Source organism: Brassica oleracea, chromosome C8 (assembly GCF_000695525.1).
Source record: "Brassica oleracea var. oleracea cultivar TO1000 chromosome C8, BOL, whole genome shotgun sequence".
Classification (NCBI taxonomy): domain Eukaryota; kingdom Viridiplantae; phylum Streptophyta; class Magnoliopsida; order Brassicales; family Brassicaceae; genus Brassica; species Brassica oleracea.
This window is the reverse complement of record NC_027755.1, coordinates 22,781,453-22,805,428: the sequence shown is the minus strand read 5'-3', so window position 1 is coordinate 22,805,428 and position 23,976 is coordinate 22,781,453. Positions and strand designations below refer to the sequence as shown.

The following is a 23,976-nucleotide window of genomic DNA, read 5'->3' as shown; positions in this document are numbered from 1 at the left end:
GTTGAAAGGATATACCCAGATAAGGAAAAACCCCCATTAGTGTTTGGGCCCACAGTGGATATTTTGAAGGCATATTGTTGGAAAATAAGGTGTGCCCTGAAACTTAAACATTTTCTATGGCAATTGGTGACAGGATGCATTGTCATTAAGAAAAATTTACATGGGCGAGGGATACCCGGAGATATATGTTGTGCAAGATGTGGAGCAGATGAGGAATCGATTAACCATGTCTTTTTTGAATGTCCCCCTGCACTTCAGGTATGGGCACTTTCGAAGATCCCAACAAATCCAGCTATGTTCCCCACAAGCTCTCTATTTGTGAATATGGATCATCTCTTTTGGAGAGTTGTCCCACAAATGGAGGATCATCAGTTTGCCTGGATACTTTGGTATATCTGGAAAGGAAGAAATAATAAAATATTTAGTAATATTGATGTGGATCCTATGGATACCCTTAAACTGGTGGAAACGGAATCAAAACTATGGGTTGAGGCACAAATATTGAATCAAAACTAGAGGCTAATATTCTTCCGTCACTTCCAGGAAGATGGTGTTTTACGGATGGATCCTGGAAAGAAAATGAAAGTTTCTCAGGTCAAGGGTGGTACAGCACATTAGAAGGATTTGCGGGACTAATGGGAGCAAGGAATGTTCGGGCTTCACTCACTCCTCTCCATGCAGAGATGGAAGCTTTACTATGGGCTTATTGGCTATGGAATACATGAAAAACTTAAGACAATTTCAGGTTACATTTGCGACGGATTGTTCTCAATTGGTGAAGATGGTTTCAAAACCAGAAGAATGGCCAGCGTTTGCAAGTTATTTGGAAGATATACACATCCTGAAAGAAAGTTTTACTAGTGCAGAGATTATCTATGTACCAAGAACGCGGAACAAGAAGGCGGATAGCTTAGCCAGAAGTGCTAGGAAGGAAACGTCTTTTGTAATTCACATGGATCAATCTTGACCCATCTTATCATCCGAAGAAACGGAAAATACCAAATACTTCCAGCGGAAGTAACTCAATTTTTCATTTTTTGTTGTTGTTGCAGAATGTAGTTGTTGTTGGGTAAGTTTAGGCAGTAATATTTTGTTGAAAATACTGTTAATAGAATGATTCTGATGTTATTTATTAATTTTTTTAATCCTGGAATGCCTTGTAGAGGCTAACCATACTCTTGTGAAACCCTTACCAACGTTTTGTTGGTTATTAAATCTAGGGTTAAATTTATTTAACTTGTGAAGAATTAGCTTCATAGAGTTATTTACTTGGCTAATCCGAATTATCTAAATGCATTACGGTGAAATACTATTGACTATCACCGGAAAAACGAAAAATATGAGAACTGATAACTACATTATGTAAATGGACAGTTTGCAAATATGTTCTCAGCGAATACAACGAAGTGATTTTATATGTAGAATTAAGTAGAATGAGAAAAAATACTACACAAAAGATAAAGTACATAGAATACTTTTAGGAAATTCATAACATTGGATTTGGCGGTTTGGGTTCTCGAGCCCAACACATGGACGTAGGATCGCCAGGATAATAGCTATGACAATTTTGTTTTGGCCAATAACTCTTCTATGAAGTCTCTGCACCGTAGTCAGTTTACAAAAAAAAAAAAATTCTGCACCGTAATGTGAGAAACATGCAACTATGAATCTGAGCATGGGGAAGTCGAACCAAAGACCCATTTTCATCAATAAACTCGATCGCATTGTCGGGAAGAAACCGATCACTATTCAATAAGGAGAAGAAACTGATTTGAGTAAATGCTACAACTTTGTCTAAAAATCACATGCTGGCAAGAGAATTTATGACCATAGAGCGTATTGAGAATATTTTATCTATCTAAGACAAAACACATATGCTTATTCTCTTATCTGCCTACCAGTCAAGTAGCGTAGATGCATATGCTTACAATTTCATGCTTTATGGTTTCAATTTTCTTTGACGTATTAGAAATACGTAAGGATGTTAGCGAGAGTATTGTACGGGTTTGTAGATTTTCAATAGACGGTCAAGCTTTGAGCATTAAACTAAGAAACTGGAAAATACCTTTATCAAGAAAGCTTTCGAGTCCTCTCTCAAGTACCACATTAGGTTCTACATATTCATGAGCACTGCACCAAATCTAAGAAATAAAATATTAATCAGACCCAAATAATAATTAATCTAGAGCAAATTAGAGACATATATTGCAATGTATTAGAGAAGACAAAAGAATTACCTTTAAAAAGTGAGACAAATCGTGAGCTACATGCTTCCTACACAACTCTAAATGTCTGACTGAATACTTCTATTTCGCATCTGCTTGAACAACATTCTTTTAAAAGTTTGCAATCCAAGCCTGCAAGGATAAGACAAAACGAACAGTTCCATTTATAAATTTAGTTTGTCTCCAATCTGAGGTTTTAATTTAAAAATATACGATGAAATTATAAGCAAAAACATTCCACTTGCCACAGCTGTTGACCCTGACCAAAATATCTCATGTGATTAGCTTGGCTTTTGTTGATCAGGTTCAGTTCACAATCTTCTGACCCGTTGAAGATTTGCAGTCCTTGCATGTAAGAATAAATAAAACACCAAAAAAACATAGAGAGGTTTAGCTAAAATTGATAAACAAAAGAACTCAAGAGAATAATGAAATAATCAATAAAAAAAGAAAGTAGGAACGATCTGAGGAGGCAAAGTCATACGAGTAAACCAGCGACCAAAAACCTTAAAGAAACAAACGAATAAGCCACCGTCAAGGGTTACTCGCCGCAATAAACCTTTGGTGGCACAAAACCACCACCGAGAGAGGCGAGAAGAGGCTCAAGCTTCCAACTTCATAGAGAGATACCAGAACAGACCAGAAAACCTCCACCACGGGCATAGAGTACCAACACAGAACCACTGAGGCATCTGACAAAGAGAGATCCGAGCATGTCAACATCGGCGAGAAATATAGGAGATACGAAGATAAGATGAGATTAAGGAGATGAATACTCACACATATTTATACAGAACAAACACCGCCTTTCAGATCGAAACAAAGTATTGAAGACGACATGTGGGGGAGTGAATCACTGGGATTAAACACGAAGCCTTAACTCAGACGTTTCAGATCGTGGGAAGAAACGCAAACGGCGCCGAGTCGCCATTGCACGAAGTGGAAGAGACGACCTTCGTTTCTTTTCTGCAATGAAACGTCGGGTTTCATACTTATGCGATACGTGTCGAACCGAGAGAGTCCAACTTATCTAGCTAGCATCCTATGTGACTTCATGAGAGTGTAGCAAACACTCTTTTATAATAATAGATTATACTAATAAGCATAAGAGCACCATTAACCCTAGCACCCCAAATGGGGTGCTTAATATTATTTTTTTTTTTTGATTTTTTTCTGATTTAAAAAAAAAAAATTTAAAGCGAATCAATCGCGGACCACCACGTATCAGCGGGGCCCGCGAAACAGTGCTAGCACCGGTGCTTAATTAAGCACAATAAGCACATGTGCTTAGTTTTTGTATGGATCTCACCCACTATTATATTAATTTTTTGCTAAACACTCCCTAAGCACCCCCATTAATCATGCTTGACTCTGCAAACTATCAACGAAAAACATGAATTTGCAAAACTTAAACGTGATCACTATTCTCATTTTTTCATTAAGCTGGAAGATAAATCAGAACGTTTATTGGCCCGGTAATTTTCATGAAACTCATTTGAACTATGGTTAACATAAGGCCCATTATGTTTGTATAAGCCCATTATGCTTAAAATCAAATGGCAGCAAGCAAAAAATAGTTAATCTAGAGACTTTACATACAATGCAAGGAACTCGAAACCAAACAAGTGTTCTTTCTTGAACCCTAGGAGAAGAAACACCCAAACCTCTGGTCTCAAGAAGAAGTTCTCCACTGAAGCTCAATCTGAACCCGACCATTCTTGGAATCAATCAGATGATACTTATCGTTGATTCTCCGATTACTCACCACATCAGCAAGATTTATCACTACGTACCCAAGAGCTTCCTGATAAAATAAAACCACTAAATCAAAACTGTGTTACTGCTCAAAAAATCAAAAGGGATTCAAAAACATCATGTTTTATACCTTAGATTGAATCAACCCCATTCGTGAAGAAGTACTTATGACTTCAACGTGAAGCTTGTCGTTTACGGGAGGCTCGTCTAATGGAAACTGAAAATCTTCATCCCATCTCGGCTCTCTATTCTTCTTCACACGCTGCAAAATCAAACAAAACATGTTTCAAAAAACACAAATGTTGATGTCTTTAAGATATGAGTTTAAAAGAGTAATTTATCATACCTTTGTTTTACGTTCTTCTCCTTTAAACAGCAAACGAACGTAAGGATTCGTGTGATATTTGCCTTCTAAATCTTCAGCTTCGTGAACAATAACCACAAGCAATCCACCACCAGAAGGTGTGCCTTCTGGTGCTTTCTCTACTGCATTTGGATCATCTAAGTTGTCTGGAATGTTATCTTCCTTAAAAGGTTTATACTCCACTTCCACAACGAGCTGTCCACGCGATTTCTCGCTAACTGGCTCGTTTGGTTCCATGGATTTCAACAGCTCAAGTGTCATGAGTTTTGGCTCCTCTGGTGTAAGGTCTTTAAGTGGAATCACATTCATTCCTATCTTATCGTGTTTACCAACCTGAGACGTTCAAATGAGTGGTTATTACCTAAAAATGTGAATCTTGGGACGCAAGGCAGTTTAGAAAAAGAAGTTGTTGTTACCTGTTCCCAGTCATAAACAATGAGGTGCAATTCTTGGCTCTCTGGATCTTTAACAACTAAATCGAACTCTTCGTTCCACTCAGGGTTTAGATTGCTGTGTTTAACAACTGTCTTTTTACCAGGAACTCTGTCTCCAGAGAGTGTTAGTTTCACATAAGGGTCTGATCCACCGAGAAAGTCTTTCTTCTTAAGCTTTATTGCCTTTATGACATTCACGTTAAGCAATCCAACAGGCTTCTTCATTGCACTGCACGTCATGAAACTCAATATTTATCAGTTACTCAATAGTAGTAGAAGTGAGACTTTACGTAGGAAACAACAAAACTTACGTAGAAGGATCCATGATCTGTACACACAAAGTCTTTGGCCATAGGTACATGTTAGCAACCTGATCTTTAATGAGTTCCTACAAGTTTTTGCAGAGTTTAGTATCAACAAATAACATTTTTTGATGTTCAAAAAAAAAACAAATAACATTTTGGTAGGTGGGAAAGGAGATGATACAGCTTTGGAAGCGTCATACCTGGACAAATCGGTACAAGCCAGGGATTGCCATCACATCTGCACCTAGTAACTTCAGTCCAAAATCTACTTGTGGCTGCACAAAAAAAATCACATTTTAGACTATATGTCTGTGTGTATGCTATATATAATAATCTAATCCTTTTTGGATTTAGACCTTATCCATAAGGGAGACAAATATGTTGGCAAAACAGGGGAAGGATGGAACCAATGGCTTCAAAGTAATCCTTGGGGTAGCATAGACTTGCAAATCAACCACCTGATAATACAATTTTGCAAGTAATCAGAAGAATAAATGTATAGGCTTTTCTTGGAGATGTAATGATCAAAAACATACCTGGACAGTGGCTTTTAACCCAAATGCTTTAGCTGCAACAAGTATATTGGGGTTCCCAGCCCACTTTACTGACAACTCCATGATTAGCTCTTTGTCATCAGTTGCATAAACTTTCATTCCTGCGATGAGAGTGAGAATCAAAACATATAAAAATGGAAGAAGAAGAAGCTGAACAATGTGTAATTATGCGTGTTGATAAGGAGAAACCTTGGAAAGTTGGTGGTAGTGAACCCAAAGTGAGCATTTCAAATTCAACTGAATCTATTTTGTAGTTTGGAATTTGTTCAGCAATAATTGGTTTTGCAATAGACTTTGCCATATTAGAAATAGCCTGAAAACGTTATAAGATACATTGTTTATAGGAATTAAGGACTCATGAATGCAAAAACATGAACGCTAAGAAGAAGAAGACTTTACCTTGTCTAGATAAGGCCACATATAGCCAATGAGCTTGTTAAGCCAGTCAATCTTCAGAGAGAACAACAGAGAGACTTTGTTACAAATAATTAGACCATATATATAATACTCATATATACATTTAACTAAGAGGAAGTTGAGAAACATACACGATCAAAATCTGGATTTTTCACCCACAAAGGTATTTCAGGGAACATTTTTGCAATAGCTTCTGAATCTAACTCCATCAATGGCTTTATCTCAGGATCCTGATCAGTGAAACAATTTTATAAATAAACAAAATAGAAAACAATAAGAACGTTTCTTTATGATCCAATAAGAACATTATAAGTATCAGAACATCATGCATGCATGCAAAAAATTGTCAGTATAATAGATGTATTAAACAAACAAAAAAAGAGTTCGTGACAAAAAAAAAACAAACAAAAAAGAGTGATTAATTAAACCAAAGAGTTGAGAAGAAGATTAGAAGATGCCTGAACATCGGTAGATTGGTGATAGATGAACAAGTAGTAACCGATCAAGATTCCGATCGTCGTTCCGAATCCGAAACCAAACGTACCCAATATTGTGCTGATTATTCCCATATCTCATTCAAAGTCCAAATCTCCTGGAGAAAAAAAGAAAGAAACTCTTTACTTAAAACTACAACAAAATGAAATCGAAAAAGAGGAGATCACATTGATGGGGGATATTATAGTGTTAATAAATAATATTGATTTAGCTGTGTATTTACGTTATAAAAGTGAAATCGCAAAAAAAAAAACATAGACACATTACTATTTTTCTTTACTTGAGAGAAATTAATCAGAGAAGAAACTTTCAAGAGCGTTATGTACGGAGTCTCCCTGTAACGTCCATTTGTTTGGCTGGACTTTAGAGCACCCGCAACGCTAGGTTGGTAGGAGTCCTTAACAATGTTTTTTAGGAGAAAAAATATTATAATATTAGTTTTTTAGGTTTTTGTACCCCATAAACCTCTTGCATAAGGTCTGATTTATGCGCAAGTTTGTTATTGTACGCGGGCTCCACTAAACGTGGCGGCCCGCGATTTGGTCAGTTTTTTTTTTTCAGACGAAAAAAAGAAAAAAAATAAAATATTCCAAAAGTTGTTTCTTGGTTATCGAGCCGTCGGTTCTGTTTTCAGTGGAATCGATCGACAAATAAGGATTTTTGCTGTCCATTTTATCATACCTTTGCTTCAACTTCTCGTTTCCATTTTCTTGCTTAATCTTCTATATTTTTGTGTAGTATTTTTCCTCTTCTTGTCTACTATACTATTACTAGCTAGTTTGTTTTAAATTTAAACAATTGTTAAGTAACTTATGTCCATAGAGATTTGATCTAAAGGTCCAAAAAGTTATTAATTAAAGAAATGTTGAATCTATAATACAGATGAACAAACCTTCTTAATTTACTATATTAAACTACCCCATACCTTTGGTTAATACCAGGTTTGAGTGCTTGAACTTTTATGGTGTAGGAACTGTTAAACGTATTTCAACTCTTCATGGACCAAAGCTTCATATCAATCTTTAAAGTTAGTGAAAAAATCATTTTTTTTCTTATATATGATCTATTGATAAGTCGTGACAAAAATTGCCGACCACTGAAGAATTTTCATATACTAGACAACTATAGTTAGCTAAATTCCAACTTTAAAATATATTTTGTAATGTTAGCCGTCATCAGCAGTGAATTTTCCTTTTTCTAAAATGGAAAGAAAATTCCATCGTTAAAGCTTCAATGCTGCGGATTGCCTCAAACGTTCAAATGGTAACATTAAGAAAATTGTAATGTGTTGATACATAGTACGTAGGATTATTAATTAGTTTATTCGATTTCTAGCTAGGCTCAGTCGTTCGAATGGGTAACATATCATTTGCATTTTTTCAATTAAAGATTGTAAATATGTCCCTGTGTTTTAAATTGATATTTACGCAATAGACAATATCCTAGTGATATACTCCATTCTTTCTATTATAATGTCCACCATGAATAAAACAACTACTCGATATAATCTTTCTTGGTATTATTTTTATGGCAGGCACATGCAAACGATGCATGAATACCGACCAATCCTATCCTTGAAAAACCTCACAACAACAATGAATGGTTGGTGCGACGTGAGTCGTGAGGTCATTAAGGAAGAAAGTCACCGACGTGTATGGTCAAGTTCTACCTAAAGCAAATCACGTGTTAGACGGCTCAGATTCTCTCAGCCGTCTCAAATGTTATAGCCTTCAAGTTTACATTGCGCTCGCGCAATACAACACAAGTCCCGGCTCAGATTCTCTCAAGGACCGTCCTACAAATGTTTCCCGGGACTTGTGTTGTATTGCGCGAGCGCAATGTAAACTTGAAGGCTATAACATAACATTTTTAGTGTAAAACAAATAAATAATTAGAAAAATCAAATTCCATATTAACAATATAATACACATTATTATTGGTGGTTTTGTTTATAAAAGGAAGCAGCAGTGCCAGTTGCTAGCAGCATCTGTTCTCTTAAGGTTAGGGTTCTTTAGAGAGAGAGAGAGTATATTTTCATCAAACGATCTCGGGGATCTTGTAATGGAAGTTTAAATATTAATATGTTTTAGAAACTCTTCATTTTCTCCATTTTTATTAACTTACAGGGCTTTCGATCGTAATATTTGGTAGATCGTCGCCATTAAAACGCATATACATAGATCTGATCTAAGTTACAAAAAAAAAAACTGTCTTTCTCTGATCTCGCTTGTGTTTATTGTTCGATATCTTCTTTAAATCATCTTCTTGTACGTCTTTATTTTATTAAAGTAATTTCCAAATTTTAATCGATGGAAACAATATCTGTGAACCATTCACCGGGCAAACAAGTTTCGGGTTTGAGACCATTCAAGAACCCTAGAAGGAGGAGTTCTCGTGGTAAGCTTTCACGTTCCGGCGGAAGTTTGGCTCCTCCGATCAATCCAACGTTATCTTGGGGATCTTCACCAGCGTATCCTCCTTACTACTCGCAGCCTCCTCTTCAACGTGTCAACAGCTCTTCTCTCTCTCTCCAACAAGTCAACAGCTCTCAACCACGTGTCAGGAGCTCCACTATCCCGCGAGCTCAGGCAAGAAGTACAACGTTTGAAACACAGCAGAAGAAAGTAGAGTACATTGAAACCGTACCGGGACTAGCTAGAACCGGTTCGGTTCCGGTCCAGTCTAACCACCCGCGTGATTTCCCGAAAGGATTTGATGGTTATCCCGGTCCAGCGATCATGTTATTATCTCCTCCGCCGAGTAGTTTGCCCATGCCTAGGTTTACGATCAAACAGAAGCTCCGTTGCAACGCAGAAGCTGCCGGGAAAGTGAATGACGTAGCCGCCGATAACATACGGCCAGTTTTACAGCTCCGGTGAATGGTGGTGGTACGTTAATGTTGACGATATTACAAACAAATCTCATCCTATGTTGGACTTTAAGGGTTTGGGTCTGTCTTGTTTTTTTAAGTGGATAGAACTCTCTCCTTTCGTGTGATTTGCTAAGCCGTAACTTCTTTAAAGGCTCTCTTAGGACAAAGTATAATATATGTTCTTTTTTCTGTTTCCTCTTTTATCAATATTAATAAAGTTTCTGTTGAGTTCAGAGCATAAACTTAAAAAACAATACACAAGGTTTTGATTATGACATTGAATATTTCAAGAGTTCCCAACATAAATGTAAGAAACAATACATAAGATTTTGATGATGATGACACTGGATATATACATGTAAGAAACAAAACTAGTATTTTCTGTGAATCGAATCTCAATACTGGAAATTGTAATAGTCTCAACCTTCAGTTAATCTATGTCCACATTTGGGGCAAGTATAATAAGTTGTTTATCCTTTGTCTGGTGATCTTGTCTGCATATAAGAACACTCAAGATGAAAACATTCTTTGACATCAGTGACAAGAATTTGAAACACAAACCTTCATATGTAACATAAACATCATTGTTCACTAATACCATGGTGTCAAATGTAAATTAGGTTATTTATTATTAAAAATATGACTTAAGTAAACAAAGATGTCAGGATGGCCGAGTGGTCTAAGGCGCCAGACTCAAGTTCTGGTCTTCGAAAGAGGGCGTGGGTTCAAATCCCACTTCTGACAATATTTCATTTATTTTTGCATTTTTTTCTTAAACTAACAGAATTATGTGGGCCTTTCGAAATGGAATATAAGGTAGGCCCCATCAGTTCTTCACTACAATTTGCACGTGGATGGAGAGAGAGCTATAAGCCTATAGGATTGATTTTTATCTGGATCTCATTGTCATAGGATTGGTTATCTACCATCATATTATACAGATATTGCTATCAACTAAGGACAATTCTCTCTGTCAATGTAATACCAAAGCAGTATAATGGCAATGGATAATGATAAAGATTTTTTTTTAAAAAACACTTTTCTTTATTATAATATATCTAAAACAAAGCTTATCTTCAGATTACAGAAACTTGGATGCAAAAATTACACTTGTTGCTCCACTATACTTGCCACCAAACGTTAATCAGTAGACTTCAACGTTCCATTGCTCTGCCTTCTTCAACTGCTTCTTATAATCAAACCAGTCAATTCCTAAACCATCACAACAAAATAAACCATCACAAAACTTATTAACAACATTTGATTATGCAAGTCAAGATTTAAGAGTGTTCTTTTTTTTTTTATTACCGTCATTAGCAGCTAATGAGACCATAATGTCATCAATTCCTTTCTCCATTCCCTTGAGCCCACACATGTAGACAAACGTGTTGTCTTTCTTCAACAACTCCCATAACTCTGGTGCGTACTGCGCCATTCTGGTCTGGATATACATTTTCTCTCCTTTGTCGTTAGTTTCTTCTCTGCTTATAGCGTAATCAACCCTGAAATTCTCAGGTGCCTTTGCTTTCATCTTATCAAACTCCTGCATATATTCAACATCAAAGGGAAGTTTATTTTTCAATAGAAAGAAACTAAAAAGGAACCAGAAGAAGAGTTGAAGTGTGTATGTGCCTCTGTGTAGAGCAATGAACTAGTCGTTGGTACACCCAAGAACAGCCAAGCTAAGCCATTAAACTGCATCACAATCATTGCAAAGACGTTAAGTTTTTTGTTGTATTTGTTCATAATCAAATAGTAGCTTATTGTCCAGAGCGTTCACTTGCCTTGTAGTCATCATGTTTCTCGAAGAACATCTTCCACAAGAAAGACCTGAAAGGTGCTATTCCTGTCCCTGTGGCAAGCTGTGCTCGGCCATCATGAAGAAGCAAAGGTTTTAGAGTAGTGACTAAAGATGTTTCAAGAATCAGAACTTATAGAGGTTTAATCATAACCATAATAACAGTGGCGTTTGGATCCTTTGGCATAAGCATTTCTTTCCCTACAGGACCAGTGAGCTTAACATCACTCCCTGGTTTCAAGTCACCTGCAAAGCAAAAAATGAAATGAAATCTCCAAAGTCTAATAGAGGAAAAACAAGTACTGTTCATTGGCACTTACACAAGAAATTTGAGCAAACTCCTTTAACAACCTCTCCTGCATCATTAGTATACACAAGTCTTTTCACACACAAGGAAACCTGCAACAAGCATGTTCATTCAGCTAACCAAACGGAACATATCACATTCATTGTTGACAAGAGAAATAGTCTATTACGGTTTCAGAGTTGCCAAGATCTCCAAGAGCGCTGCTTGCAATGGAGTAAAGCCTGACCTTGTGAGGCTTCCCATTCTTGTCAATCCCATCTGCAATCACACCAACAGATTGGCCCTCTCTGTACGGTATTTCACCTATCAAAACACACACACAAATCAAGATAGTTATAAAGTAGAAGACAAGTAAATGGAATGATGATTCAAAAACCTTGATGGCTGAAAACCATGTGCCAGGTCTCTCCAGGGGCATCATCAGCTGTGATCTTGGTGTTGAGAAGGACTTTGCCAGTGTAAGGCTCTTTTGGTCTGTACTTGTTGGTGATCACACCTTCCTCGTTCTTCTTTGACTCTTTCTCTACTTTCTTCACAGCAGGAGGAGTATCTGTTGTGACCTCAGCTCTTACCGAAACAACTCTTCTGCTTGTCACTACACTGTTGCTTTTGTAGTAAAAAGCACCCTTCACAACACAACAACAACAAAACAAGAGAGAGACCTAATCAAGATCCCATCAAAATACCAGATGAAACTCAAGACATTGATCTTCCAAAAGAAGTTCCAAACTTCACTAAACAACAAGCCAGAGACTCAATCATTATCCTGTAGTGAGAAGAGTTAAAACAATACCTTACCAAACCTGATCCTATCAGGAGCAATGGCACAGCTAGTAGCTGGAAGAGAAGAAGATTTTGAAGAAGTGAGAGAGACAGCAGCATTCAAAGCAGTCGCCATTGCAGAGGATATGAAATGAAATTAGGATAAAATATCAAGGGAGTATAAAAAGGAATCAGAAGGAGAAAAGATAAGAGAAGAGGATTACAAGACATTTGTGTGTGTTTGGGTGGATGAGGTTTGATTTGAAGAAGAAGAAGAAGAAGAAGAAGAAGAAGAGAGTATCTTCTTTGATCAAACTTGTGGTTACGGTTTACTTGACTAGAACCAGCTACATATCCCTTTTGTTTTTTTCCTTTTAAATATCTTACGTGTATATACAGTGCACATTGATCAAGATAAAATCATTCACATGTGTAATGAATATTCAAGAATGAGAGGAGCAAGAGATTAGACTAACAAAATCAAAACTCTTCAATTGAAGCCACTTGAAATCTTTGTTACATTACAATGCTTGAAACCTCACAAATAATACATAAAAAAAAAAAGGTAACAGCTGCTAGATGCAATGCAAGGTTCCTATCTAAATAAGGTCAAGAACTATATAAAGCTAATATACATCAGAGGGATGATCCTAAATACATAGATAGATTTCTAAATCCCCTAAATCTAACACAAGCAGCCAATAACAAAATCAAATCTTATATGGCTCCAGAAGGTGGAGACTTTAACTTGGGAAGCCTAAACGTGGAAGAGAACAGCTTTGGGATTACTGAAACTGTGGCTGGCGTGGTCTTGTTCTCTCGTTTCCTCTTTGCGCTTTTAATTTCCTGAAATCAAAGATTCAAAAAAAAAAAAAAAGATAAGCTGCTTGAGTAAACCAAGACACACGCATACTAAAGTAATGATTCACAACTACCTCTTGATTAGGTGTTGATGCAGCTAGCTTCTCTTTCTTAGTAAATACCTGAGATCCCACGGTGTTACCTTTGTCACGAGTTGTGCATCTAGTTAAAACCGGTGTGAAGCTACGAGACTTCTTCAAAGACTCTAGTTCCCGTGAGAGCTTTGAGATCTCCTCATCTCTCTTCCTAGAATCCGTTTCCATCTCAACAACCTTAGCCTTCAAGCTTGAGATAATCTCATCTTTCTCGTGATTAGATGACTGAAGCTGCTCTTGATAAGATAAAAGGCTCGATATTTTGGAATTCGCTTGAGCAATCTCGTCTTCTTTCTTCTTCCACTTATCAGTGAACCCACTCTCGATACATTTGAGCTGACTCCAAACAAACACGTTCTCTCGTGAGAGATCAGATACTTCACGTTTCTTCTTCTCATACTCAAGCTTCAGTTTTGTCATCTCAGCTTCCAATGAGCTGCCACTTTCCTTCTGCAGATCAAAAAGGAAGAAGCTTTAGTTAAGAGACTCTACAACAACAAAGAGGTTAAAGATTCAAACTTTGACTCACATTTGTGTTGAGAGTGAGGAAATCAAACCAAGCCTTGAAGTCGTTTCTCTCGTCCACCGTCTGTTCTGCAGTTCCAATGAACACAAAGAAGTAAAAAGAATGAAACTTTGATAAGAAAGGAGCGAACTTTGAATTCAATTTATACAAATCTTCACTCACCTAGCTTCAAATTGCAAAGAGAATGATCCCTTTCCTTAAATCCAGACAAGAGACTGCCTTTAGAGGTCTCAAAGAACTGCATCATCTCCCTCGTTTCAACTTCTCTCTTCATCTGAAAAGACATTGAGAGCGTGAAACCCTTAAAAACCATAACTTTTTAGCCGAAACAAAGGAGAAGGGGGTTAATTTTTACCAGAGAGAGTTGTTCGTCGTGGTTACGAGCATCAGAGATCCAGTTCTCGTTTTGAGATTTGAGCTTATCTTCGAGAACCTTCCTGTCTTTAAGAAGCGATTCGACCTCGTCTTGTTTCGTCTGTAGAATCTTTACCAAAGTCTTGAAGAGTTTGTCCCAGCTTTCCCGATCCGTACAATCCCCAGACCTAGATTTCTTACCCATCCTGCAAAAAAAAACAAAGTTCCAATTCCAATCCAAGAAGCAAAAGTCGCAGAAGAGTTAGAGAGAGAGAGAGGAAAAAAAAGAGTTCCAATTCCGATTCGAAGAAGCAAAAGTCGCAGAAGAGTTAGAGAGAGAGAGTTAGGTTTAAGAGAGAGATTTAGACCGTTGAGTGTATTTGTAGTTTAATTTATACAGCTACACGCGCTCTCTAATGGGCCCTCCTAATTGGGGACTCGGTTCAGACATGATATGGGGATATGACATTTGAATCTAGCCATGGGCATTCGGTTCGGTCTTTCGATTTTTCGATTTTTCTATTTTTTAGGGCATCGTTAACCCGGGTCTCTTAGTCGGAGTTCTTAATTCATGATTTGACACTTTCTTTTTTACACTTTTACGCTAAGAGACGGCTCTTATATCTCTTATTTAAGAGACGATTCTTAATTTTTCTTAGTTAAAATCTAAGAAAAGCTAATAACCGTTTCTTAGCCCCAGTTAAGAGACTGAGGTTAATGGTGGTCTTAGTTAGAGATTCAGGATTCATTCGGATACTTAGAAAGTTTAATTTGATTCCTGTTTGTTTTTTTGGTTCTCAGTTCGGTTCGGGTATCAAAGTTAAGAACCGTCTAATATCCGAAATATTTTTGGATCTCATTCAATTCCGTTTTTCTGTAAATTTAGATAAAAATCAGAAAATTGAGAATTTTCAGATTAAATATCAATTTTTGGGTTTTTAAATAAAAATTAGGATAATTCGCATAATTTAAAACATTTGGATAAAAAATATTATGGTAATTTTTTGGGTATTTTGGTTTATAAGTAATTATTTGATTATTTTAAAGGGTTTATTGGTGATATAGCCATATCTAAATGATAAATTAAGTAACTAACACTGATTTTGACATAATTCAGTGTCAGCCTTTTTGGTATCATTTCATCCGGTTCTACCCCTTCACGTAACAGGTTGCCCGTTACAATTCCAAAATGAGATACATGGTCATTTTTTTTTGTGCTACATAACTATACATAGTGCATATGACAGCTGTAATTAACACATACTAGATCGTCTTCCGCGCTACGCGCGAATAATTTCTTTCTAAATTTTACAATTGAATATGTGTCTAAATATCAGATATCGTAGAATCATTTTGAATTTATAAACTCTTTAGCCTGTAGAATATAGTATAAGAGGGCAAGATGAACTGATTTTGGTTGTGTGGATGTTGCATGTAGCTGTACAACTGCACATATTTCCTGTAGTAAAGTTTTCTTTTACTGGTCTGGTAAAATACAAAGACTGAATTTAGAAACGAAGATAGTGTGGGAGAGGGTGGGAAGTTGTTTTTAGTTGTTTTTTTTGTGATGATTATCTTTTGAGTCGTGGATGGTATGTTTAGTTAGACGTATCGATTAAAGATGAGTGATGTTTACTAAGGATTTCTATACCATAAAGGTCGTAAATATCACAGCCACCTAAAGTTGGGGAAAAAAGACCGATTAACTGGATAAAATTTAAGTTGATAAAAGGTTGTATTATTCTATTGTAATCGATTGTTACTTACAGTCCAACAATTTCAGTTTGCATGTTGGCCAATCAAATATTTTCCTTTCATGAACTACAAAATATAGACATAAGCTAAGAACACTTAAATTTTTAAAAAAAATATGGCAAAACAATTCGATAACTGAGGATAATTAATGATAAACTTTTTGGTTTGCTCCATGATCCGAGAGGACGACCTCATTTTGCTTATCGTCTACCGAATTTGTTTGAAGTTTTTTGTCCCGTTTCAATAGGATTATTTGTCTTCATAACCATTCAAGGGGAGTAATGGTTAGAGTTTATAATGGAGTGAGCCTCCATTGTAGTCTATGTTTAAACATTTGCTTATAAAATAATCGTTTTTTAAACTCAATCTATAGAATTATTGTTTCAGTAATATGAAGCTCACATCGTTTGATATAGAATCATATATATATATATATATATATATATAATGGGACACTTTCCTCTCTTTTGAGAGTGTCCACGTAATATGATGGGACACTTTCCTCTCTTTTGAGAGTGTCCACGTAATATGATGGGACACTTTCCTCTCTTTTGAGAGTGTCCACGTAATATGATGGGACACTTTCCTCTCTTTTGAGAGTGTCCACGTAATATGATGGGACACTTTCCTCTCTTTTGAGAGTGTCCACGTAATATGATGGGACACTTTCCTCTCTTTTGAGAGTGTCCACGTAATATGATGGGACACTTTCCTCTCTTTTGAGAGTGTCCACGTAATATGATGGGACACTTTCCTCTCTTTTGAGAGTGTCCACGTAATATGATGGGACACTTTCCTCTCTTTTGAGAGTGTCCACGTAATATGATGGGACACTTTCCTCTCTTTTGAGAGTGTCCACGTAATATGATGGGACACTTTCCTCTCTTTTGAGAGTGTCCACGTAATATGATGGGACACTTTCCTCTCTTTGGAGAGTGTCCACGTATGCATATTTTAAAGTCTGTGGGTCCCTCATTCTGTCTGGTTTTCGTTTGGTCTAATGAATCGGAGTTTAGTCTGATTCTCTGGTTCGATAGATCAGTAAAGAAATGAAACTCTTGGTTTGAATCTGTCCGGTTTTCGTTTGGTCTAATGAATCGGAGTTTAGTCTGATTCTCTGGTTCGATAGATCAGTAAAGAAATGAAACTCTTGGTTTGAATCTGTCCGGTTTTCGTTTGGTCTAATGAATCGGAGTTTAGTCTGATTCTCTGGTTCGATAGATCAGTAAAGAAATGAAACTCTTGGTTTGAATCTGTCCGGTTTTCGTTTGGTCTAATGAATCGGAGTTTAGTCTGATTCTCTGGTTCGATAGATCAGTAAAGAAATGAAACTCTTGGTTTGAATCTGTCCGGTTTTCGTTTGGTCTAATGAATCGGAGTTTAGTCTGATTCTCTGGTTCGATAGATCAGTAAAGAAATGAAACTCTTGGTTTGAATCTGTCCGGTTTTCGTTTGGTCTAATGAATCGGAGTTTAGTCTGATTCTCTGGTTCGATAGATCAGTAAAGAAATGAAACTCTTGGTTTGAATCTGTCCGGTTTTCGTTTGGTCTAATGAATCGGAGTTTAGTCTGATTCTCTGGTTCGATAGATCAGTAAAGAAATGAAACTCTTGGTTTGAATCTGTCCGGTTTTCGTTTGGTCTAATGAATCGGAGTTTAGTCTGATTCTCTGGTTCGATAGATCAGTAAAGAAATGAAACTCTTGGTTTGAATCTGTCCGGTTTTCGTTTGGTCTAATGAATCGGAGTTTAGTCTGATTCTCTGGTTCGATAGATCAGTAAAGAAATGAAACTCTTGGTTTGAATCTGTCCGGTTTTCGTTTGGTCTAATGAATCGGAGTTTAGTCTGATTCTCTGGTTCGATAGATCAGTAAAGAAATGAAACTCTTGGTTTGAATCTGTCCGGTTTTCGTTTGGTCTAATGAATCGGAGTTTAGTCTGATTCTCTGGTTCGATAGATCAGTAAAGAAATGAAACTCTTGGTTTGAATCTGTCCGGTTTTCGTTTGGTCTAATGAATCGGAGTTTAGTCTGATTCTCTGGTTCGATAGATCAGTAAAGAAATGAAACTCTTGGTTTGAATCTGTCCGGTTTTCGTTTGGTCTAATGAATCGGAGTTTAGTCTGATTCTCTGGTTCGATAGATCAGTAAAGAAATGAAACTCTTGGTTTGAATCTGTCCGGTTTTCGTTTGGTCTAATGAATCGGAGTTTAGTCTGATTCTCTGGTTCGATAGATCAGTAAAGAAATGAAACTCTTGGTTTGAATCTGTCCGGTTTTCGTTTGGTCTAATGAATCGGAGTTTAGTCTGATTCTCTGGTTCGATAGATCAGTAAAGAAATGAAACTCTTGGTTTGAATCTGTCCGGTTTTCGTTTGGTCTAATGAATCGGAGTTTAGTCTGATTCTCTGGTTCGATAGATCAGTAAAGAAATGAAACTCTTGGTTTGAATCTGTCCGGTTTTCGTTTGGTCTAATGAATCGGAGTTTAGTCTGATTCTCTGGTTCGATAGATCAGTAAAGAAATGAAACTCTTGGTTTGAATCTGTCCGGTTTTCGTTTGGTCTAATGAATCGGAGTTTAGTCTGATTCTCTGGTTCGATAGATCAGTAAAGAAATGAAACTCTTGGTTTGAATCTGTCCGGTTTTCGTTTGGTCTAATGAATCGGAGTTTAGTCTGATTCTCTGGTTCGATAGATCAGTAAAGAAATGAAACTCTTGGTTTGAATCTGTCCGGTTTTCGTTTGGTCTAATGAATCGGAGTTTAGTCTGATTCTCTGGTTCGATAGATCAGTAAAGAAATGAAACTCTTGGTTTGAATCTGTCCGGTTTTCGTTTGGTCTAATGAATCGGAGTTTAGTCTGATTCTCTGGTTCGATAGATCAGTAAAGAAATGAAACTCTTGGTTTGAATCTGTCCGGTTTTCGTTTGGTCTAATGAATCGGAGTTTAGTCTGATTCTCTGGTTCGATAGATCAGTAAAGAAATGAAACTCTTGGTTTGAATCTGTCCGGTTTTCGTTTGGTCTAATGAATCGGAGTTTAGTCTGATTCTCTTTTTCTTTTGAAAACCATTTCTGCAATGTACATTATCGGAGGATAACAGTTTCTAAAATTTTAATAGTTTAAAAAGGGTTTACGTAATTTTTACAATTGTCATTCAAAATGGAAAACATGTTATTTACATGATACACAATAGCAGAACTAAACATGCAGTATTTAGATATATGTCTACTTGGTTTTGGCATTCTTCAATTCCATTCCAGTTAAAATAATTTCAGATTACACATGTGCATTAATAAGAATTTTAAATTCTGTTCAGTCTTCTTCTTCTTATACGTCTCTTCACTCTTCTTTTTCTACACTCCACCTCCATCAACATTTTCAACTACAACAACTCAAGTATTTCTAACATCCCCGCGCTTGCGCGGGGCTCCGCTCCTAGTCTTTCTAAATATTACACTACATATATGCATTTAGATAGCTATGATTTATAAAGAAGGAATTTAATTTGGAGTTAAGTACAAAAAAAAAAAAAAGAATTTAATTTGGAGTGACTACGTAGGTGGTTGGTTAGTCGGGACTCGGGAGGAAAGTTAAACATCAAGATCATTGTGACTAAAGCAGAAGAATATTATTCCCTCCATTTTTTTAATAAAAGTTGTTTTAGAGATTTTTTTTATGTTTTTGATTTTCTATGTAAAATTTATTAAAAGTTAATGTTATATGACCAGTGATAATATACATTATATTTTATTATTGGTTGATTTGTGGTTAGAAAAATATTAATGATGTTTTCTTAGAAAATGTAAGAAATTAAAGATTTTCTTAATCTATGTGCATAATTCTAAAAAGACCTATATTAAAAAACAGAGGGAAATAAATAACATTTCGTGTTTACATTTCTAATTTAAACAACATTTACATTATATATAGGTTTATAGTAAATATGCTTCCGACGTTTATATGCCTAAGTCAAGGGTTTTTAGTGAGTAGGCGCTCACTAATCCTCATACTTGCATCGTCTTTCTTTGTATGAAACTTAACTTGCTTTTTTTTGGCAATAACTCGACTTGCTTAGAAGAAGGAACATAAGTTATATCTTTTTTCTGGTAAAAAAATAAGTTATATATTTCCGAACATTTTTAAACACATTAGCTGATACCACGAAAGCATAAAATATGTACATATACATAGATATCATATGTATTTTTATTTAGAATAAATGTAAAAGAAAAAGATAGAATAAAAGTAAAACTTTTCTTAACAAAATTACGTAATTATTGTTTAAATATTACAAACTTCAAATAGTTTTATGTATAACCTGTCTATATATTATATTACACATGCATTTAAACAATTTTCTAATAGGTCAATGATTAAATATGTGTTGGTTTGTTCTTTTTTTTCCTTTGATTTTTTTGTATTTTTTGGGCTTTTTATTTTAGTTTTTCTTTTCTCTGACTACTACTGCATGGATTTAATATGCTTCCTATGTTTATAGGCCTAAGTCATGTTTTTTAGTGAGTAGGCAGTGCTTAATCCTCACATCTTTAGTCTTTATGTGTGAAATTTGACATGCTTTGAAGAAGAGAAATAATTTATATTTTAATTTTTTTTAAACATATGGGCTTTGTAAGATACCACAAACACATAAATTACGTACCATGACATAGATAGCATATGCATTTTATTTAAAATAAATGACAAATATTTTTAAACAAAACTACATAATTATCGTCAAAATATTAAGAACCTCAAATAGTTTTATATATAACCTGTCTACACCTATATACTACAAATGCATTTAAAAACATTCTAATAGGTTCATGATTAAATATGTTTTGGTTACTGGTTACTGGTTACAGTAGTTACTTTTTCTCTTTGACTATTACTCCATGGAAGACCAATCCTCATTTCTTGTATTTGATATAATTTAAATTGTAGTGGGCTTGAATAAGGTTCACTGTGTCTATGTATTTTGGGTTAACAACAGCATTATTAACTCTCTTTTTTGCTAAAAAAAATGTGTGTAATATATTCACCAGACCTTTGTATAAATCGTACTAATTACTAATAATTAAATTTATGTGTTATGACATACAAAAAATAAACTTCATATAAACATTTTGGTGAATCAGCTAGATAAGGATTTGTCTTACCTCCAAGTATCGAGAGGGTGGGTAGAGATGGTTTTCCCCATTCAGTTCGAGATGGCTTAGAAGACGGGACAACCGGTGGTTTTAAATGCGATTTGGAACATGTTAAAGAAGTAGAGTTTTTTTGTAGTTGGATTTGTCTTTTTTTTTAAAATGATTTTTCACTTCTGATTAGGTAGGTGGAAGATGGAGCTTATTGTGGAAGATATTTGATTCTAATTTGATGCTAAGGAGATCTGTGTATGGGAAAAAGATATTCTCATAAATAAAATGAGATGGACTAAATGATTCGATGGACTTAAATATTGGGTGCCAATTTTCTGCCGCTAACTACGTCCCTCAAAGTTTGGATTAATCATATAACTCTTGTTACTCTATTTTAACATTATCATCACTTGACAGTTGACATGAACATCTGTAGCTACATAGCACCATACAATACTATTTGAGGAGTTACTATGGCTGAAGAGGTATGTGATATCAATTAAAATGAGTGCTTCAAAAGAATACACTCAGCAGGAAACTTGAATTTCTTCAGTCCAAATATTAATCGTCTTGTGCCCAAAATACAGTCCGAATCCATAAAGACATGGAAGGAAACTTGAATTTCTTAAGTCCAAATATTCACAGGAGATGGAACGTTAAGAGAATCGATACAGTGCTAAAACGCTTGCCCAACTCCGGAAAACTCAATTGCTTTCGCCAAATTAGGTAGAAGTAACTGAGTGAGAGGTCGTATGGACACGTAGACAGAATCGATCTAGCCACTCACCAACCTATCCTTCAACTCTCGCATTAATAAAACCAAATCACAACTTGAAGTATGTCAAGAACCAGAAAACCAATAAAATCAAAGCACACCAAAGAATGAGACAACAACAAAAGTGCCATATAGCCTTCTTGCGTTACCTTGTTTTTTGATAGTCATGTCTGCTTCGCAAGCCTGATTTTGGCTGGTTCCTTTGGATATCTGGAAAATATTGAGATGGTTATTAATTAAGAAAAGAAAAGCAAGAAGGATGCCTCTTGATCAATACTTATAGATGAAGTAAAACAGAAAGAGCCAAGCACAAAGTATAGAGACTGATTTTCAGATAAGCCTTTAAATTTTTGGGTCTCCAGACTGGTCTAACCATTCGAAGCTGTTGATGCAAGACTCTCGGTCGTTTTCACATATGTTCTAAACACCTAATATGTGGTAGCCCCTAAAATTTACAAATGCAGGTGTATGCAACATCTTGCGCAGCCGCTGGAACGAAAGTATTAATGAACATAGATCTTCCCCATAAACTATTTTGATTCTGCTTCGAATATATATATATAATATCACCATAAAACAATCAGCCACCCTCAAATCATCAACACTCAAGCTTCCTGTGTTTGAGAAGCGCTCGTCTATAAGACAAAATAGCATCACGCGACGAATCAGCAGTTTCCACATTTGGATTCACCTGAGACATGTTCGGACTCAGTTTGCGCTAAAAAAGCCTCCGCTATATCAGTCTTCTGATAAAAAGTCTCTACTATATCAGAATAACTCTGCGAGACTATGCCACTTCTGCAATAAGAATCACTATGTTTAGCAAAATAAACAAATATTAAAATACAGAAATAAAAGAAAAGAGATTATTACTTGTTACTACCTTGGAATCTTCTAAGACGCTAGAGAGATTTTCTTTGAAAAATTATATTAGAAAATAAAAAAAAACAATGCAAGTTAGACATCGGAGGAGGAGCAACCCTGCCTTCATACCGCATTCTATGTTTTCTTTTCAGATACTCAATTCTTCTCAAAAGTGCTCACCGGAAACAATAACCACAACAAAAACAACAACATCAACACGATGATACATGTTTTTCTCTTTCATGTGCAAAAATCAAGCTCACGAGCAATGAAGAAAACCGAACCTCGTAGTTCAAGGAACTTGTCTCTCATAGAGATAACTCAGCTACTTTGATAAAGCTGAACTTACATTGTAGTCTCTGTGTCCACCAAGCTAGGATTAGTTGTCTTCTTCATCTTAAAGTCTTATTTGTTCACCGGAACACAAAGACTCCATCCTCATCTTCCTTATAACTCTGCAGAAATGGAACTTGTCTGACCTAACCTCCGCCGTTTTTGTTAGAATGAGAGAATTATTGAGAGTTTATTTCTGGAGAATGAAGAACATGAAGAACATGAGGGAAAGGAAAAGTATGAGAGAGATGTAGATTTCAAAATGTAAGAGAGAGAAGTAGATAATAGTTTCCTTAATTTAATTGTAAATATGGATACAAGTATTTAAAGGCAAGTTGACTCAGTACACAATAAATAAAATATTCATTGTTTTAAAATATCTTCAATGGTCTTCTTCTCTCTTCTTCTTCTCTTCAATAAAATACTCCAGTATAGTAATCCTTATAAAACCTTATAAGTCTCTAGCTTAATTCTCAAGGTTGACAGTTTACTTCTCAACTCTGGCAGCTTAATTCTCAAGTCTTGCAGCTTACTTCTCAAGTCTGGCAGCTTACTTCTGCTTCATGTCAACACTCCCCCTCAAGCTTGACCATATGGAACAAGTCAAGCTTGGAAGCCATGAAGTATTCTCTCATTAAAACCTCAACTAGGTAAAACCCTTTGGGAAAAAACTCAAGTCAAGGAAAAAGAGTAGAATACTTCATGAAGGAGATATCAGTGACATGAGAGGTCTATGAGTCTCAATTTTGGATGAATGAACTCACAGACTTTAGTGCTTGCTGCCTTGGTGAAGATATCAGCTAACTGATCTTCACTTCTAGTATAGCAGGGTAAAATGATCTTCTGCTCCACAGCTTGTCTCACCTTGTGACAGTCAACTTCAATGTGTTTAGTCCTTTCATGGAATACTGAGTTTGATGTTATGTGGATAGCTGTCTGGTTATCACAATGCATTGTGATTGGTGTTGTTGCTTCTATATCCAAGTA

General features: G+C 36.0%; 4 protein-coding genes and 1 non-coding gene across 5 annotated transcripts; 2 read left to right on the top strand and 3 right to left on the bottom strand.

The window, feature by feature from the left end:
* Positions 1-3,771: 3,771 nt before the first annotated feature.
* On the bottom strand, positions 3,772-6,699 carry LOC106310619 (synaptotagmin-2-like). The gene is made up of 12 exons (XM_013747845.1): positions 6,513-6,699; positions 6,186-6,284; positions 6,037-6,087; positions 5,827-5,950; positions 5,620-5,738; positions 5,440-5,541; positions 5,284-5,358; positions 5,090-5,166; positions 4,761-5,007; positions 4,327-4,677; positions 4,111-4,242; positions 3,772-4,029 (listed from the first exon to the last, which is right to left on the bottom strand). Exons 1-12 carry the CDS (start codon positions 6,621-6,623, stop codon positions 3,898-3,900), a joined length of 1,620 nt encoding a protein of 539 aa, XP_013603299.1. The 5' UTR covers positions 6,624-6,699; the 3' UTR covers positions 3,772-3,897.
* A 2,123-nt stretch (positions 6,700-8,822) lies between these two features.
* On the top strand, positions 8,823-9,428 carry LOC106311309. Its single transcript, XM_013748507.1, has one exon. It carries the CDS (start codon positions 8,859-8,861, stop codon positions 9,426-9,428), a length of 570 nt encoding a protein of 189 aa, XP_013603961.1. The 5' UTR covers positions 8,823-8,858.
* Positions 9,429-10,081: 653 nt separating this feature from the next.
* TRNAL-CAA lies at positions 10,082-10,165 on the top strand. Its single transcript has one exon. It is a non-coding gene; the product is annotated as a tRNA-Leu (tRNA).
* Positions 10,166-10,392: 227 nt separating this feature from the next.
* Positions 10,393-12,563, bottom strand: LOC106307428 (ferredoxin--NADP reductase, leaf isozyme 2, chloroplastic-like). The gene is made up of 9 exons (XM_013744385.1): positions 12,320-12,563; positions 11,903-12,152; positions 11,696-11,829; positions 11,540-11,618; positions 11,374-11,465; positions 11,206-11,283; positions 11,054-11,116; positions 10,730-10,964; positions 10,393-10,633 (listed from the first exon to the last, which is right to left on the bottom strand). Exons 1-9 carry the CDS (start codon positions 12,422-12,424, stop codon positions 10,566-10,568), a joined length of 1,104 nt encoding a protein of 367 aa, XP_013599839.1. The 5' UTR covers positions 12,425-12,563; the 3' UTR covers positions 10,393-10,565.
* A 197-nt stretch (positions 12,564-12,760) lies between these two features.
* On the bottom strand, positions 12,761-14,470 carry LOC106309580. Its single transcript, XM_013746634.1, has 5 exons — positions 14,126-14,470; positions 13,933-14,044; positions 13,774-13,838; positions 13,224-13,694; positions 12,761-13,134 (listed from the first exon to the last, which is right to left on the bottom strand). The coding sequence occupies exons 1-5, from the start codon at positions 14,327-14,329 to the stop codon at positions 13,006-13,008; spliced, it is 981 nt and encodes a 326-aa protein (XP_013602088.1). The 5' UTR covers positions 14,330-14,470; the 3' UTR covers positions 12,761-13,005.
* Between the last annotated feature and the right edge of the window lie 9,506 nt (positions 14,471-23,976).